Source organism: Coregonus clupeaformis, unplaced genomic scaffold (genome assembly GCF_020615455.1).
Source record: "Coregonus clupeaformis isolate EN_2021a unplaced genomic scaffold, ASM2061545v1 scaf1729, whole genome shotgun sequence".
Classification (NCBI taxonomy): Eukaryota; Metazoa; Chordata; class Actinopteri; order Salmoniformes; family Salmonidae; genus Coregonus; species Coregonus clupeaformis.
In genome coordinates, this window is record NW_025535183.1 from 22501 (window position 1) to 38471 (window position 15971).

Genomic DNA, 15971 nt, shown 5'->3' on the forward strand with positions numbered 1-15971 from the left:
TTCACTGCTCAACTGAGGGACCTTACAGATAATTATATGTGTGGGGTACAGAGATGAGGTAGTCATTCAAAAATCATGTTAAACACTATTATTGAACACAGAGTGAGTCCATGCAAGTTACGTGACTTGTTAAGCAAATTTACACTCCTTAACTTATTTAGGCTTGTCATAACAAAGGGGTTGAATACTTATTGACTAAAGACATTTCAGCTTTACATTTTTGATAAATGTGTAAACATTTCTAAAGACATAATTCTACTTTTACATTATGGGGTATTTGTGTGTCGGCCAGTGACACAAAATCTCAATGTAATCTATTTTAAATTCAGTCTGCAACACAACAAAATGTGAAATAACTAGTGAAGGGGTGTGAATACTATCTGAAGGACTAGGGAATAGAGTGCAGGTTGGAACGCAGTCACATTCTGTACAGACCAAGGCCCATCTATGACAGCTATAGAGGAATAATTCAAGGTGAATCAGCCTGAAGCTCTTGTTGTATTGTGGAGGGGCCTCGTGGAGACTGGAGAGGCTATTCTGTTGGGCTTATTACAACCCAGAGAGAGAGCGAGTGAGATAGAGCGAGAGAGAGTGAGACAGAGAGAGAGAAAGAGAGAGTAGAGAGAGAGAGAGAGAGAGTGAGAGAGAGAGACAGAGAGAGACAGAGAGAGAGAGAAAGAGAGAGACGGAGAGAGTAGAGAGAGAGAGAGATAAAGAAAGAGAGAGAGAGAGAGAGACAGAGAGTAGAGAGAGAGAGAGAGAGAGAGAGAGAGAGAGAGAGAGAGAGAGAGAGATGTAGCGTGTCTCTTCTCTCATCCATCAGGACAGGAGGACAGTACCAAACAGTTCTAACCATCGCTAGTGATCAAACCTCATCGCAAGACTGTTGGATTACTTCAAAGGTAAAAATCTAATGGTATAACAAGGGTAGGGGAGAGAGCTGTGTAGATTGTTTGGTACAAAGCAAATGGTTTATTGATCCAGCCAACAATTTTAGATTGAAGAGCAGAGCCACACTAAGGTCAGCCCTGGGCTGCTCTCTGGGGGGAGTTGGGAGGGTGGGAGGGGAGGGGGGAGGGAGAGCAGAGAGAGAAAGCAGAGAGAGAGAGAGAGAGAGAGAGAGAGAGAGAGAGAGAGAGAGAGAGAGAGAGAGAGAGAGAGAGAAAGCAGAGAGAGAGAGAGAGAGAAAGCAGAGAGAGAGAGAGAGAGAAAGCAGAGAGAGAGAGAAAGCAGAGAGAGAGAGAAAGCAGAGAGAGAGAGAGAGCAGAGAGAGAGAGAGAGAAAGCAGAGAGAGAGAGAGAGAGAGAGAAAGCAGAGAGAGAGAGAGAGAGAGAGAAAGCAGAGAGAGAGAGAGAGAAAGCTGAGAGAGAAAGCAGAGAGAGAGAGAGAATAGGAGTGATAGAGGGTCCATTCTAAGTTTGTATATAGTAGCCTTGTGTCCACTCTCCCCTGATCCAACCTAGCCTTGTGTCCACTCTCCCCTGATCCAACCTAGCCTTGTGTCCACTCTCCCCTGATCCAACCTAGCCTTGTGTCCACTCTCCCTGATCCAACCTAGCCTTGTGTCCACTCTCCCCTGATCCAACCTAGCCTTGTGTCCACTCTCCCTGATCCAACCCAACCCAGCCTTGTGTCCACTCTCCCCTGATCCAACCCTAGCCTTGTGTCCACTCTCCCCTGATCCAACCTAGCCTTGTGTCCACTCTCCCCTGATCCAACCTAGCCTTGTGTCCACTCTCCCCTGATCCAACCTAGCCTTGTGTCCACTCTCCCCTGATCCAACCCTAGCCTTGTGTCCACTCTCCCCTGATCCAACCTAGCCTTGTGTCCACTCTCCCTGATCCAACCTAGCCTTGTGTCCACTCTCCCTGATCCAACCTAGCCTTGTGTCCACTCTCCCCTGATCCAACCCAACCTAGCCTTGTGTCCACTCTCCCCTGATCCAACCTAGCCTTGTGTCCACTCTCCCCTGATCCAACCTAGCCTTGTGTCCACTCTCCCCTGATCCATCCTAGCCTTGTGTCCACTCTCCCCTGATCCAACCTAGCCTTGTGTCCACTCTCCCCTGATCCAACCTAGCCTTGTGTCCACTCTCCCTGATCCAACCTAGCCTTGTGTCCACTCTCCCTGATCCAACCTAGCCTTGTGTCCACTCTCCCCTGATCCAACCTAGCCTTGTGTCCACTCTCCCCTGATCCAACCTAGCCTTGTGTCCACTCTCCCCTGATCCAACCCTAGCCTTGTGTCCACTCTCCCCTGATCCAACCTAGCCTTGTGTCCACTCTCCCTGATCCAACCCTAGCCTTGTGTCCACTCTCCCCTGATCCAACCTAGCCTTGTGTCCACTCTCCCCTGATCCAACCTAGCCTTGTGTCCACTCTCCCCTGATCCAACCTAGCCTTGTGTCCACTCTCCCCTGATCCAACCTAGCCTTGTGTCCACTCTCCCCTGATCCAACCTAGCCTTGTGTCCACTCTCCCCTGATCCAACCTAGCCTTGTGTCCACTCTCCCCTGATCCAACCTAGCCTTGTGTCCACTCTCCCCTGATCCAACCCAACCTATCACAGCACATAAGCACTAGAGTGTGAGTGTTGACTCTAAGAGCCCTGAACACAATCACAGCTCAGTGGGAGGCCAGTATACCCCACACAACATGGCTGGATATGTCCCAAATGGCACCATATTCCCTTTAGAGGGCATATAGGGCCACTATGTAGGGAAAAGTGTGCCATTTGGAACGCAACCGCTGTAACAGAAACACGGCTTTGAAAAACAGCTTTTCTCTGCTCAATATAAAAGCTACATAACCCCCCCCCCCCTAACAACCTCTATGGGTGCTGTGGCAGCAGTTAAAGGGAGCAGATAAAAACCTGAATAGTGTGTTTAGCCCTGTGGGGATCGTGCATGGGCCCGCCGCTAGCTAGCTAACCCAACCACCATAACGTGAGAGAGGAGAGGGAGACAGAATGAGAATGAGAGAGAATGAGAGAGGGGAGAAAGAGGGAATGAGAGAGAATGAGAGAGGGGAGAAAGAGAGAATGAGAGAAAAGAAAGAGAATGAGAGAGAGGAGAGAATGAGAGAGAGGAGAGAGAAGGGAGAGAATGAGAGAGAAGGGAGAGAATGAGAGAGGAGAGAGAGGAGAGAGAATGAGAGAGGAGAGAGAGGAGAGAGAGAATGAGAGAGGGAGAAAGAGAGAATGAGAGAAAAGAAAGAGAATGAGAGAGAGGAGAGAATGAGAGAGAGGAGAGAGAAGGGAGAGAATGAGAGAGAAGGGAGAGAATGAGAGAGGAGAGAGAGGAGAGAGAATGAGAGAGGAGAGAGAGGAGAGAGAGAATGAGAGAGGGGAGAAAGAGAGAATGAGAGAAAAGAAAGAGAATGAGAGAGAGGAGAGAATGAGAGAGAGGAGAGAGAAGGGAGAGAATGAGAGAGAAGGGAGAGAATGAGAGAGGAGAGAGAGGAGAGAGAATGAGAGAGGAGAGAGAGGAGAGAGAGAATGAGAGAGAAGAGAGAATGAGAGAGAGTAGAAAGGAGAGAGAGAGAATGAGAGAAAGAGGAGAGATGCTATATTCTCAACTCTCCCAAATTGAAACATGATCAGAAAAGTGATTCCTTTTCTTTCTCTCTCTCCTTCGTTCTTTCTTCTCACAAAGAAGAGAGCGAGAGAGAGAGACTCTCAGGAGTGGAGAAGAGAGAGGGAGGGAGAGAGAGAGGAAGGAGGAGAGGGACGAGGCAGACATAATAAATTGCTTTAAGAACTATTTCCTTTCACAGGAGAGATCAGATCAGTGAATAAAACAAAAAATGAAGTAAAACAGGCGAGAGACCGTGTGGCGGCCGGTAGGATCATTACTACTCACCTCAAAATGGCCGAAAGACAATTGTTTCTATCAAACCGTACTTTGATTATTGGATTTGATGAAAAAAATACACTGCTCAAAAAAATAAAGGGAACACTAAAATAACACATCCTAGATCTGAATGAATGAAATCATCTTATTAAATACTTTTTTTCTTTACATAGTTGAATGTGCTGACAACAAAATCACACAAAAATTATCAATGGAAATCAAATTTATCAACCCATGGAGATCTGGATTTGGAGTCACCCTCAAAATTAAAGTGGAAAACCACACTACAGGCTGATCCAACTTTGATGTAATGTCCTTAAAACAAGTCAAAATGAGGCTCAGTAGTGTGTGTGGCCTCCACGTGCCTGTATGACCTCCCTACAACACCTGGGCATGCTCCTGATGAGGTGGCGAATGGTCTCCTGAGGGATCTCCTCCCAGACCTGGACTAAAGCATCCGCCAACTCCTGGACAGTCTGTGGTGCAACGTGGCGTTGGTGGATGGAGCGAGACATGACGTCCCAGATGTGCTCAATTGGATTCAGGTCTGGGGAACGGGCAGGCCAGTCCATAGCATCAATGCCTTCCTCTTGCAGGAACTGCTGACACACTCCAGCCACATGAGGTCTAGCATTGTCTTGCATTAGGAGGAACCCAGGGCCAACCGCACCAGCATATGGTCTCACAAGGGGTCTGAGGATCTCTTCTCGGAACCTAATGGCAGTCAGGCTACCTCTGGCGAGCACATGGAGGGCTGTGCGGCCCCCCAAAGAAATGCCACCCCACACCATGACTGACCCACCGCCAAACCGGTCATGCTGGAGGACGTTGCAGGCAGCAGAACGTTCTCCACGGCGTCTCCAGACTCTGTCACGTGCTCAGTGTGAACCTGCTTTCATCTGTGAAGAGCACAGGGCGCCAGTGGCGAATTTGCCAATCTTGGTGTTCTCTGGCAAATGCCAAACGTCCTGCATGATGTTGGGCTGTAAGCACAACCCCCACCTGTGGACGTCGGGCCCTCATACCACCCTCAAGGAGTCTGTTTCTGACCGTTTGAGCAGACACATGCACATTTGTGGCCTGCTGGAGGTCATTTTGCAGGGCTCTGGCAGTGCTCCTCCTGCTCCTCCTTGCACAAAGGCGGAGGTAGCAGTCCTGCTGCTGAGTTGTTGCCCTCCTCACGGCCTCCTCCACGTCTCCTGATGTACTGGCCTGTCTCCTGGTAGCGCCTCCATGCTCTGGACACTATGCTGACAGACACAGCAAACCTTCTTGCCACAGCTCGCATTGATGTGCCATCCTGGATGAGCTGCACTACCTGAGCCACTTGTGTGGGTTGTAGACTCCGTCTCATGCTACCACTAGAGTGAAAGCACTGCCAGCATTCAAAAGTGACCAAAACATCAGCCAGGAAGCATAGGAACTGAGAAGTGGTCTGTGGTCACCACCTGCAAAACCAGTCCTTTATTGGGGGTGTCTTGCTAATTGCCTATAATTTCCACCTGTTGTCTATTCCATTTGCACAACAGCATGTGAAATGTATTGTCAATCAGTGTTGCTTCCTAAGTGGACAGTTCGATTTCACAGAAGTGTGATTGACTTGGAGTTACATTGTGTTGTTTAAGTGTTCCCTTTATTTTTTTGAGCAGTGTATATATATACATTTTCTCATAACAGTCTACTCTAATGCCAAACACGTAAAAAAAACTAATAAAATAAATAAAAATAAAAAACTTGATGGCCACGATTAAAAATGAGCAACATTTTTGTATTTCTCAACTGGTAATTGAAGTGAACTTCCCATTTGCCATTCGAGTACATAGGCTATAGGCAACGGTAGGCAGGCTATCAGCGCATCACATTACCACTTTGCAATGAGCTGGAGGCAGCATGCATTTTGAAAACATACTTAATTGTTTGACACCTGAAGGCTTAACTTCATATGAGGCACTTATCTTACCTTACTTCAAAGTATCCTACATCCAAAATCCGAACATATCATGGAGGCAATCATTTTATAAAGACTCCCATAAGCCATTGCGATCAGTAGCCTATTTTTTTCATGTTCTATTGGTTTTCGAATCAACTTTCTTTCATTGACAAAGGCACAATCCTAGTCATATTGTGGTCCTCTGTAGCTCAGCTGGTAGAGCACGGCGCTTGTAACGCCAAGGTAGTGGGTTCGATCCCCGGGACCACCCATACACAAAAATGTATGCACGCATGACTAAGTCGCTTTGGATAAAAGCGTCTGCTAAATGGCATATTATATTATTATATGATATTAGCAACCCGTGCTAGCTGTTGCATCTTTAGATCTCCCCTCTCAATTTCAAAATGATATTTTCATCATAGATTGACATAGGCTAGTGATTTTGCTGTTTGTTAAGTCGTCTTGTTGGCTGAGGAAAAGTTCATGTGGACAGTTATTCTAACATTTTCAAAGTGCGGATCGGAATTCGGTAAAAAAGGAAGCACGCCGTTGAATTGCCATAACCTAAATGTGATTTCTGTCATTCTGAGCACTGTGGGTGGATGCCCTAATCAGGTTACTCACCCTATGCATATGGGTCCGGTATATTTCTCAAAATGTCCAGTAAATTCAAATGCAGCCGGTCAAATGTCCGGGGCCACATTTTCCTAACAGAAACCCTGGTGTGTGTGTTTATGTCTGTCTCTGGGTGTGTCTGTGTTACCTGGGACCTGAAGGCCAGTAGCTCTGCCTGCAGTTCATTGATCTTCTCTTCACTCTTCAGCAGCTGAGCCTGAGCCTCCTGTCGGCCCAGGTACTCCTCGTCAAACTGGAGAGAGAGAGAGAAAGAGAGAGACAGAGACAGAGAGAGAGAGACAGAGAGAGAGAGACAGAGACAGAGAGCGAGAGGAGGGAGAGAGAGAGAGGAGAGAGAGAGAGAGGTAGGGAGAGAGAGAGAGAGAGGTAGGAGAGAGAGAGAGAGAGGTAGGGAGAGAGAGAGAGAGAGAGAGAGAGAGAGAGAGAGAGAGAGAGAGAGAGAGAGAGAGAGAGGTGAGAGAGAGAGAGAGAGAGAGAGAGAGAGAGGGAGAGAGAGGAGAGAGAGAGAGACAGAGAGGAGAGACAGAGAGACAGAGACAGAGAGAGAGAGAGAGAGAGAGAGAGAGGTAGGGAGAGAGAGAGAGAGGTAGGGAGAGAGATAGACAAAGCACACAACAACTCAGTCCCTCTGGGAAAAAACACAGTTGAATGTGTTTCTAGCTGTTCTCTATTAAGTTGACTGTTCTCCTCGCTTCCCAATGTATATTTTTAGGAGGCAAGGAAAAAGGACGCAAGGAATCAAGGAACGACTTTTGAGATTCACACACCATCTCTACCTCTTTCTGTTCTCTTGATGTGTTGCAGTACACACACACACACACACACACCTGTGGATCCCCTTCCCACCAGGCAGTCTGTTTAGCCCGGTTACCGGCCCAATGCTGGGACACAGGTTTATAGCCCGGTTACCGGCCCAATGCTGGGACACAGGTTTATAGCCCGGTTACCGGCCCAATGCTGGGACACAGGTTTATAGCCCGGTTACCGGCCCAATGCTGGGACACAGGTTTATAGCCCGGTTACCGGCCCAATGCTGGGACACAGGTTTATAGCCCGGTTACCGGCCCAATGCTGGGACACAGGTTTATAGCCCGGTTACCCGGCCCAATGCTGGGAAACAGGTTTATAGCCCGGTTACGGCCCAATGCTGGGACACAGGTTTATAGCCCGGTTACCGGCCCAATGCTGGGACACAGGTTTATAGCCCGGTTACCGGCCCAATGCTGGGACACAGGTTTATAGCCCGGTTACCGGCCCAATGCTGGGACACAGGTTTATAGCCCGGGTTACCGGCCAATGCTGGGACACAGGTTTATAGCCCGGTTACCGGCCCAATGCTGGGACACAGGTTTATAGCCCGGTTACCGGCCCAATGCTGGGACACAGGTTTATAGCCCGGTTACCGGCCCAATGCTGGGACACAGGTTTATAGCCCGGTTACCGGCCCAATGCTGGGACACAGGTTTATAGCCCGGTTACCGGGTTTATAGTGTGTGTGTGTTCTGAAGCAGCTAGCTTCCCAGGGGGTCCAAGCCACCTCCCACATGGTAAGACATGGGGGACTTTACCATCTGGGGTTATTGTGTGTGTGTGTGTGTGTGTGCGCGTGTGCGTGTGTGTGTGTGTGCGCGTGTGTGTGCGCGCACGTGTGTGTGCGTGCGCGTGTGTGTGCGTGTGCGTGTGTGTGTGTGTGTGTGTGTGTCTAGAATTCTCTCTCAGCAACATTCATTTTGACCCACTACTATGGAGCATTCTGAGGAAATCAACGCAGCGGGGGAGGGGGGTTTAATCTGTGAATTCTGTTAATTACCAGCGACCGTGTTAACGATTTCTAGTAATCTGCTTATAATCAGGGGATGTTTAAATGATGCAGTACCTCCTTATACAACGTGTGGATGGAACGGGAGGTGGGTTTGTTACCTTCACAGCCAAGTCAGCAGCTCTCTGCTCATACTCCTCTAGCTGAGCCTTGTCCACACACACCTCTGAAACACACACACACACACACACACACTCAGTCAGTCAGAGAGACAGAGAGAGGTAGAAGCAATACCACAGACGGGATGTGTTGTAGTTCCTGCAGTGTGTGTGTGTGTGTACTTACCCAGGAGGACACTGAAGTCTACGTCAAGGCGTTTTCGGTAGGTGAAGTCTGGGTCGGTCCCACTGCGATGGAGGACGATCTGAGACACACACTCCTCTATGATCTTAAAGTACTGGGGCCTGAGAGAGAGATGAGAGGAGAGGAGAAGGAGAGGAGAAGGAGAGGAGAGGAGAAGGAGAGGAGAGGAGAGGAGAGGGAGAGGAGAGGAGAGGAGAGGAGAGGAGAGGAGAGGAGAGGGAGAGGAGAGGAGGGAGAGGAGAGGAGAGGAGAGGAGAGGAGAGGAGAGGAGAGGAGGAAGGGGAGGAGGAAGTAGAGGAGGGAGGAGGGAGGGAGGAGAGGAGAGGAGAGAGAGGAGAGGAGAGGAGAGAGAGGGAGAGGAGAGGAGAGGAGAGGAGAGGAGAGGAGAGGAGAGGAGAGGAGAGGAGAGGAGAGGAGAGGAGAGGAGAGGAGAGGAGAGGAGGGGAGAGGAGAGGAGAGGAGAGGAGAGGAGAGGAGAGGAGAGGAGAGGAGAGGAGAGAGGAGAGGAGAGGAGAGGAGAGGAGAGGGAGAAAGAAGTAGCAGAGGGAAAGATATACAGATTGAGAGAAGTTAAAGTCTACAGGTAATTTTTTAGTCATTTTAGCAGACACTCTTATCCAGAGCGGCTTACAGGAGCAATTGGGGTTAAGTGCCTTGCTCAAGGGCACAGACAGATTTTTCACCTAGTCGGCTCAGGGATTAGAACCAGCGACCTTTCGGTTACTGACACAACGCTCTTAACCACTAAGCTCTTAACCACTAAAGCTACCTGCCGCCCATGATTCTATCCATGTACCCAGAAAGGTGATCTTGTAAATGAACAAGCTGATACCATCCTCCCCTCCGGGCTCTGACTGCTCTCCAAGTCACAGGGGATAGATCGTGTCAGGCTGGCAGGTGAGGGATTTAACAGCCTCGTTAGCTACCGGCCTGGGGGGGCAGGCGAGAGGGGGACAGGGGGACAGGCGACAGGAGGGGAGAGGGGGACAGGGGGACAGGCGAGAGGGGGGACAGGGGGGACAGGCGACAGGAGGAGAGGGGGGAGAGGGGGGAGAGGGGGATAGGAGGGGAGAGGGAGGGATAGGGGGGACAGGCGAGAGGGGGGACAGGGGGACAGGCGAGAGGAGGGGAGAGGGAGGGGACAGGCGAGAGGGGGACAGGCGAGAGGGGGGGACAGGGGGACAGGCGACAGGAGGAGAGAGGGGGGAGAGGGGGGGAGAGGGGGAGAGGGAGGGATAGGAGGGGAGAGGGAGGGATAGGGGGACAGGCGAGAGGGGGGACAGGGGGGGGACAGGCGAGAGGAGGGGAGAGGGGGGGAGAGGGGGGGAGAGGGAGGGATAGGAGGGGACACACAGGTGTATTTCACAGTCTCTTCACTTCTTCAGAAAGAAAGAAAGAAAGAGAGAAAGAGCGCAAGAGAGAGAGAGAGAGATACAGAGAGAGATACAGAGAGAGACAGAGAGAGAGAGAGTCTTAATGCATCCAATCACAGCGTTGTCCAGGAGTGTAAAGGTTGAAGAGACCTTGATTCTAGATAAGAACTTAACAAGACGCGGCCGCGGCTTATAGCGGTACAACACAATTTATGGAGCTCAGACAAAATCAATAAGGAACACTAGCCACTTCATCTGGGGAGTAGGAGCTACCCAACACCATGACACACCTCTCCTTCAATATGGACACTCACCTCTCTAGATAGGGGGGGAGAGAGAGAGAGAGAGGGAGAGAGAGAGAGAGAGAGAGAGAGAGAGAGAGAGAGAGAGAGAGAGAGAGAGAGAGGGGGGGGGTGAGGTTTGGGGGACAAAACCTCAACGTATAGGTGGCGGAAAACGTCAAATAAGGAAAGGGTGAACAGGAGCAGTGACTTAACAAGGAGAATGTTATTTAAATAAGGTCAGGGTGAACAGGAGCAGTGACTTAACAAGGATAATGTTATTTAAATAAGGTCAGGGTGAACAGGAGCAGTGACTTAACAAGGAGAATGTTATTTAAATAAGGGCAGGGTGAACAGGAGCAGTGACTTAACAAGGAGAATGTTATTTAAATAAGGGCAGAGTGAACAGGAGCAGTGACTTAACAAGGAGAATGTTATTTAAATAAGGAAAGGGTGAACAGGAGTAGTGACTTAACATTGAGAGCGTTATTTAAATAAGGGCAGGGTGAACAGGAGCAGTGACTTAACAAGGATAATGTTATTTAAATAAGGACAGGGTGAACAGGAGCAGAGACTTAACAAGGAGAATGTTATTTAAATAAGGACAGGGTGAACAGGAGCAGTGACTTAACAAGGATAATGTTATTTAAATAAGGACAGGGTGAACAGGAGCAGAGACTTAACATGGAGAATGTTATTTAAATAAGGACAGGGTGAACAGGAGCAGTGACTTAACATTTTTACATTTACATTTTAGTCATTTAGCAGACGCTCTTATCCAGAGCGACTTACAGTTAGTGAATACATATATATATTTTTATACTGGCCCCCCGTGGAATCGAACCCACAACCCTGGCGTTGCAAACGCCATGCTCTATCAACTGAGCTACATCCCTGCCGGCCATTCCCTCCCCTACCCTGGGACGACTGGGCCAATTGTGCGCCGCCCATGAGTCTCCCGGTCGCGGCCGGCTGCGACAGAGCCTGGATTCGAACCAGGATCTCTAGTGGCACAGTCAGCACTGCGATGCAGTGCCTTAGACCACTGCGCCACTCAGGAGAATGTTATTTAAATAAGGACAGGGTGAACAGGAGCAGTGACTTAACAAGGAGAATGTTATTTAAATAAGGGCAGGGTGAACAGGAGTAGTGACTTAACAAGGGGAATGTTATTTAAATAAGGTCAGGGTGAACAGGAGCAGTGACTTAACAAGGAGAATTTTATTTAAATAAGGACAGGGTGAACAGGAGCAGTGACTTAACAAGGAGAATGTTATTTAAATAAGTGCAGGGTGAACAGGAGCAGTGACTTAACAAGGATAATGTTATTTAAATAAGGAAAGGGTGAACAGGAGCAGAGACTTAACAAGGAGAATGTTATTTAAATAAGGACAGGGTGAACAGGAGCAGTGACTTAACAAGGATAATGTTATTTAAATAAGGAAAGGGTGAACAGGAGCAGTGACTTAACAAGGAGAATGTTATTTAAATAAGGTCAGGGTGAACAGGAGCAGTGACTTAACAAGGAGAATGTTATTTAAATAAGGACAGGGTGAACAGGAGCAGTGACTTAACAAGGAGAATGTTATTTAAATAAGGTCAGGGTGAACAGGAGCAGTGACTTAACAAGGAGAATGTTATATAAATAAGGGCAGGGTGAACAGGAGCAGTGACTTAACAAGGATAATGTTATTTAAATAAGGTCAGGGTGAACAGGAGCAGTGACTTAACAAGGAGAATTTTATTTAAATAAGGACAGGGTGAACAGGAGCAGTGACTTAACAAGGAGAATGTTATTTAAATAAGTGCAGGGTGAACAGGAGCAGTGACTTAACAAGGATAATGTTATTTAAATAAGGAAAGGGTGAACAGGAGCAGTGACTTAACAAGGATAATGTTATTTAAATAAGGTCAGGGTGACCAGGAGCAGTGACTTAACAAGGACAATGTCATTTAAATAAGGACAGGGTGAACAGGAGCAGTGACTTAACAAGGAGAATGTTATTTAAATAAGGACAGGGTGAACAGGAGCAGTGACTTAACAAGGAGAATGTTATTTAAATAAGGGCATGGTGAACAGGAGCAGTGACTTAACAAGGGGAATGTTATTTAAATAAGGACAGGGTGAACAGGAGCAGTGACTTAACAAGGAGAATGTTATTTAAATAAGGACAGGGTGAACAGGAGCAGTGACTTAACAAGGAGAATGTTATTTAAATAAGGACAGGGTGAACAGGAGCAGTAACTTAACATGGAGAATGTTATTTAAATAAGGACAAGGTGAACAGGAGCAGTGACTTAACAAGGAGAATGTTATTTAAATAAGGACAGGGTGAACAGGAGCAGTGACTTAACATGGAGAGCGTTATTTAAAATGGTAAAGCGAATATAAACTGTTAAAACAGGAAAGGGAGCAATCCTTCCTTTCTAATGATAATATCAAGATTCGGAAAAGGATGAATTACTGTGGTCACACCCCCAAATGACTCAATTTCCTATTGGCCCTGGTCAAAATCAGGCCCATATCACTAATGTCAGTTGGTTGAATGAAAATGTAAACCCACAGGGCCCTGTTAGAAAGTAGTGCACTATGCAGGGGGTAGGGGGCCATTTGGCATGTAGACAATTTTTTCCTATGTTTTTGGTAGTCTGCACTGAATAGACACGAGTTCTGCTGCCCACAGCGGTCTCCTGCAGAGGTACTCATATGATATGGCTCATTCACAATTATCTGATGTTACACTATTCTCCTCCCTCACTCTCCTTCTCCTCTTTCACCCCCTCCCTCCGTCCCTCTCCCCCCTCCCTCCCCCCTCCCCCTCCCTCACTATCCTTCCTTTCCATCACTCCTTTCCTCCCCCCTCCCTCACTCTCCTCCCTCCCCTCCCTCACTCTCCTCTCCTTCTCCTTTTCACCCTCTCCCCCCCCTCCCCTCACTATCCTTCCTTTCCATCACTCTCTTTCTCCCCCCTCCTTCACTCTCCTCCTCCCTCCATCCCTCTCCTTCTCCCCTCCCTCCCTCCCTCCTTCACTCTCCTTCTCCCCTCCTCCCTTCCCCTCCCTCACTATCCTTCCTTTCCTTCTCCCCTCCCTCCCCTCCTTCTCCCCTCCTCCCTTCCCCTCCCTCTCCCTTTCCCCTCCCTCCCCTCCCTCCTTCACTCTCCTTCTCCCCTCCTCCCTTCCTCTCCTTCTCCCCTCCCTCCCTTCCCTTTCCATCCCTCTCCTTCTCCCCTCCCTCCCCTCCCTCCTTCTCTCTCCTCCTCCTCCTTTGAATCTATCCTTCCATCACATACACCCCCTTCTGATTTTGTTCCACCGCTTCATCTCAAAACTTTTTCTCCTCCTCCTCTTCTTCTCTCTGAGTGTGACCTCTGTGTGTTTTATCAGCAGTCTGATTAAAGGCTAATGAGATCATCTCTATATAATAGCACAGAGTAGCCCCTGCTGCTAATACAGTCCTGTCTGTTAATATAGCACACGCCTCTTAAAAACCTCTCAATGACATTGGGCCAACAAAGAGAATGCAAACTCTTTCATCTTCTGTCCTCTTCATCTGAAGCAGCCGTTCGTGCCGTTAGCTGCAGACTTTTATTTTGACTTCCTTCCTCTCTCTCCTCTCTCTCTCTCTCTCTCTCTCCCCCCTCCCTCCCTCTCCCTCCCCTCTCCCTCCCCTCTCCCTCCCCTCTCCCCCTCTCCCTCTCCTTTTTAATGCTGCTTTTCAAAGAGCTGTTTATGAGAGTCTCTCTCACAGCTGGATACTGGTTAAACCTGCAGCCTGATCAAAAGATGCCTTTCTAATCTGAAGAATGTATCATATGCAACTTGATAAAATGCAACGATTAAAGTGCCTGTCTGGCATCCTCTCCTCGTTCCGCTACCCACTACGGAGAGAGACTGGGTCTGTTATTAGTCCTGTAACCTCATTCATTTGCTCCTTTTGAAGTTATTATGGAAAGAAGGCATAGATGACTATACAGTAAAATACCTTGATAGTCCTGCAGTAACTCTGTGACTTCCTACATCTTGATAGTCCTGCAGTAACTCTGTGACTTCCTACATCTTGATAGTCCTGCAGTAACTCTGTGACTCCTACATCTTGATAGTCCTGCAGTAACTCTGACTTCCTACATCTTGATAGTCCTGCAGTAACTCTGTGACTCCCTACATCTTGATAGTCCTGCAGTAACTCTGTGACTTCCTACATCTTGATAGTCCTGCAGTAACTATGTGACTTCCTACATCTTGATAGTCCTGCAGTAACTCTGTGACTTCCTACATCTTGATAGTCCTGCAGTAACTCTGTGACTCCCTACATCTTGATAGTCCTGCAGTAACTCTGACTTCCTACATCTTGATAGTCCTGCAGTAACTCTGTGACTCCTACATCTTGATAGTCCTGCAGTAACTCTGTGACTTCCTACATCTTGATAGTCCTGCAGTAACTATGTGACTTCCCACATCTTGATAGTCCTGCAGTAACTCTGTGACTTCCTACATCTTGATAGTCCTGCAGTAACTATGTGACTTCCTACATCTTGATAGTCCTGCAGTAACTCTGTGACTTCCTACATCTTGATAGTCCTGCAGTAACTCTGTGACTCCCTACATCTTGATAGTCCTGCAGTAACTCTGTGACTTCCTACATCTTGATAGTCCTGCAGTAACTCTGACTTCCTACATCTTGATAGTCCTGCAGTAACTCTGTGACTCCCTACATCTTGATAGTCCTGCAGTAACTCTGACTTCCTACATCTTGATAGTCCTGCAGTAACTCTGTGACTTCCTACATCTTGATAGTCCTGCAGTAACTCTGTGACTCCCTACATCTTGATAGTCCTGCAGTAACTCTGTGACTCCCTACATCTTGATAGTCCTGCAGTAACTCTGTGACTCCCTACATCTTGATAGTCCTGCAGTAACTCTGTGACTCCCTACATCTTGATAGTCCTGCAGTAACTCTGTGACTCCCTACATCTTGATAGTCCTGCAGTAACTCTGTGACTTCCTACATCTTGATAGTCCTGCAGTAACTCTGTGACTCCCTACATCTTGATAGTCCTGCAGTAACTCTGTGACTTCCTACATCTTGATAGTCCTGCAGTAACTATGTGACTCCCTACATCTTGATAGTCCTGCAGTAACTCTGTGACTCCCTACATCTTGATAGTCCTGCAGTAACTCTGTGACTCCTACATCTTGATAGTCCTGCAGTAACTCTGACTTCCTACATCTTGATAGTCCTGCAGTAACTCTGTGACTTCCTACATCTTGATAGTCCTGCAGTAACTCTGACTTCCTACATCTTGATAGTCCTGCAGTAACTCTGTGACTTCCTACATCTTGATAGTCCTGCAGTAACTCTGTGACTCCCTACATCTTGATAGTCCTGCAGTAACTCTGTGACTCCCTACATCTTGATAGTCCTGCAGTAACTCTGTGACTTCCTACATCTTGATAGTCCTGCAGTAACTATGTGACTTCCTACATCTTGATAGTCCTGCAGTAACTCTGTGACTCCCTACATCTTGATAGTCCTGCAGTAACTCTGTGACTTCCTACATCTTGATAGTCCTGCAGTAACTCTGTGACTCCCTACATCTTGATAGTCCTGCAGTAACTCTGTGACTTCCTACATCTTGATAGTCCTGCAGTAACTCTGTGACTCCCACATCTTGATAGTCCTGCAGTAACTCTGTGACTTCCTACATCTTGATAGTCCTGCAGTAACTCTGTGACTCCTACATCTTGATAGTCCTGCAGTAACTCTGTGACTTCC

At 47.9% G+C, this 15971-nt stretch overlaps 1 protein-coding gene across 1 annotated transcript in view; it reads right to left on the reverse strand.

Moving 5' to 3' along the window:
- The window catches only part of LOC121566330 (protein diaphanous homolog 3-like), a gene marked incomplete at both ends in the record, with an annotated part of 91725 nt that overhangs the window by 14441 nt on the left and 61313 nt on the right, over positions 1-15971 (reverse strand). Inside the window, 3 exons of the mRNA XM_045218697.1 lie at positions 6547-6651; positions 8340-8404; positions 8524-8642. Of these exons, the coding sequence (XP_045074632.1) occupies positions 6547-6651; positions 8340-8404; positions 8524-8642 (289 nt within the window). The remainder of the gene's footprint in view (positions 1-6546; positions 6652-8339; positions 8405-8523; positions 8643-15971) is intronic.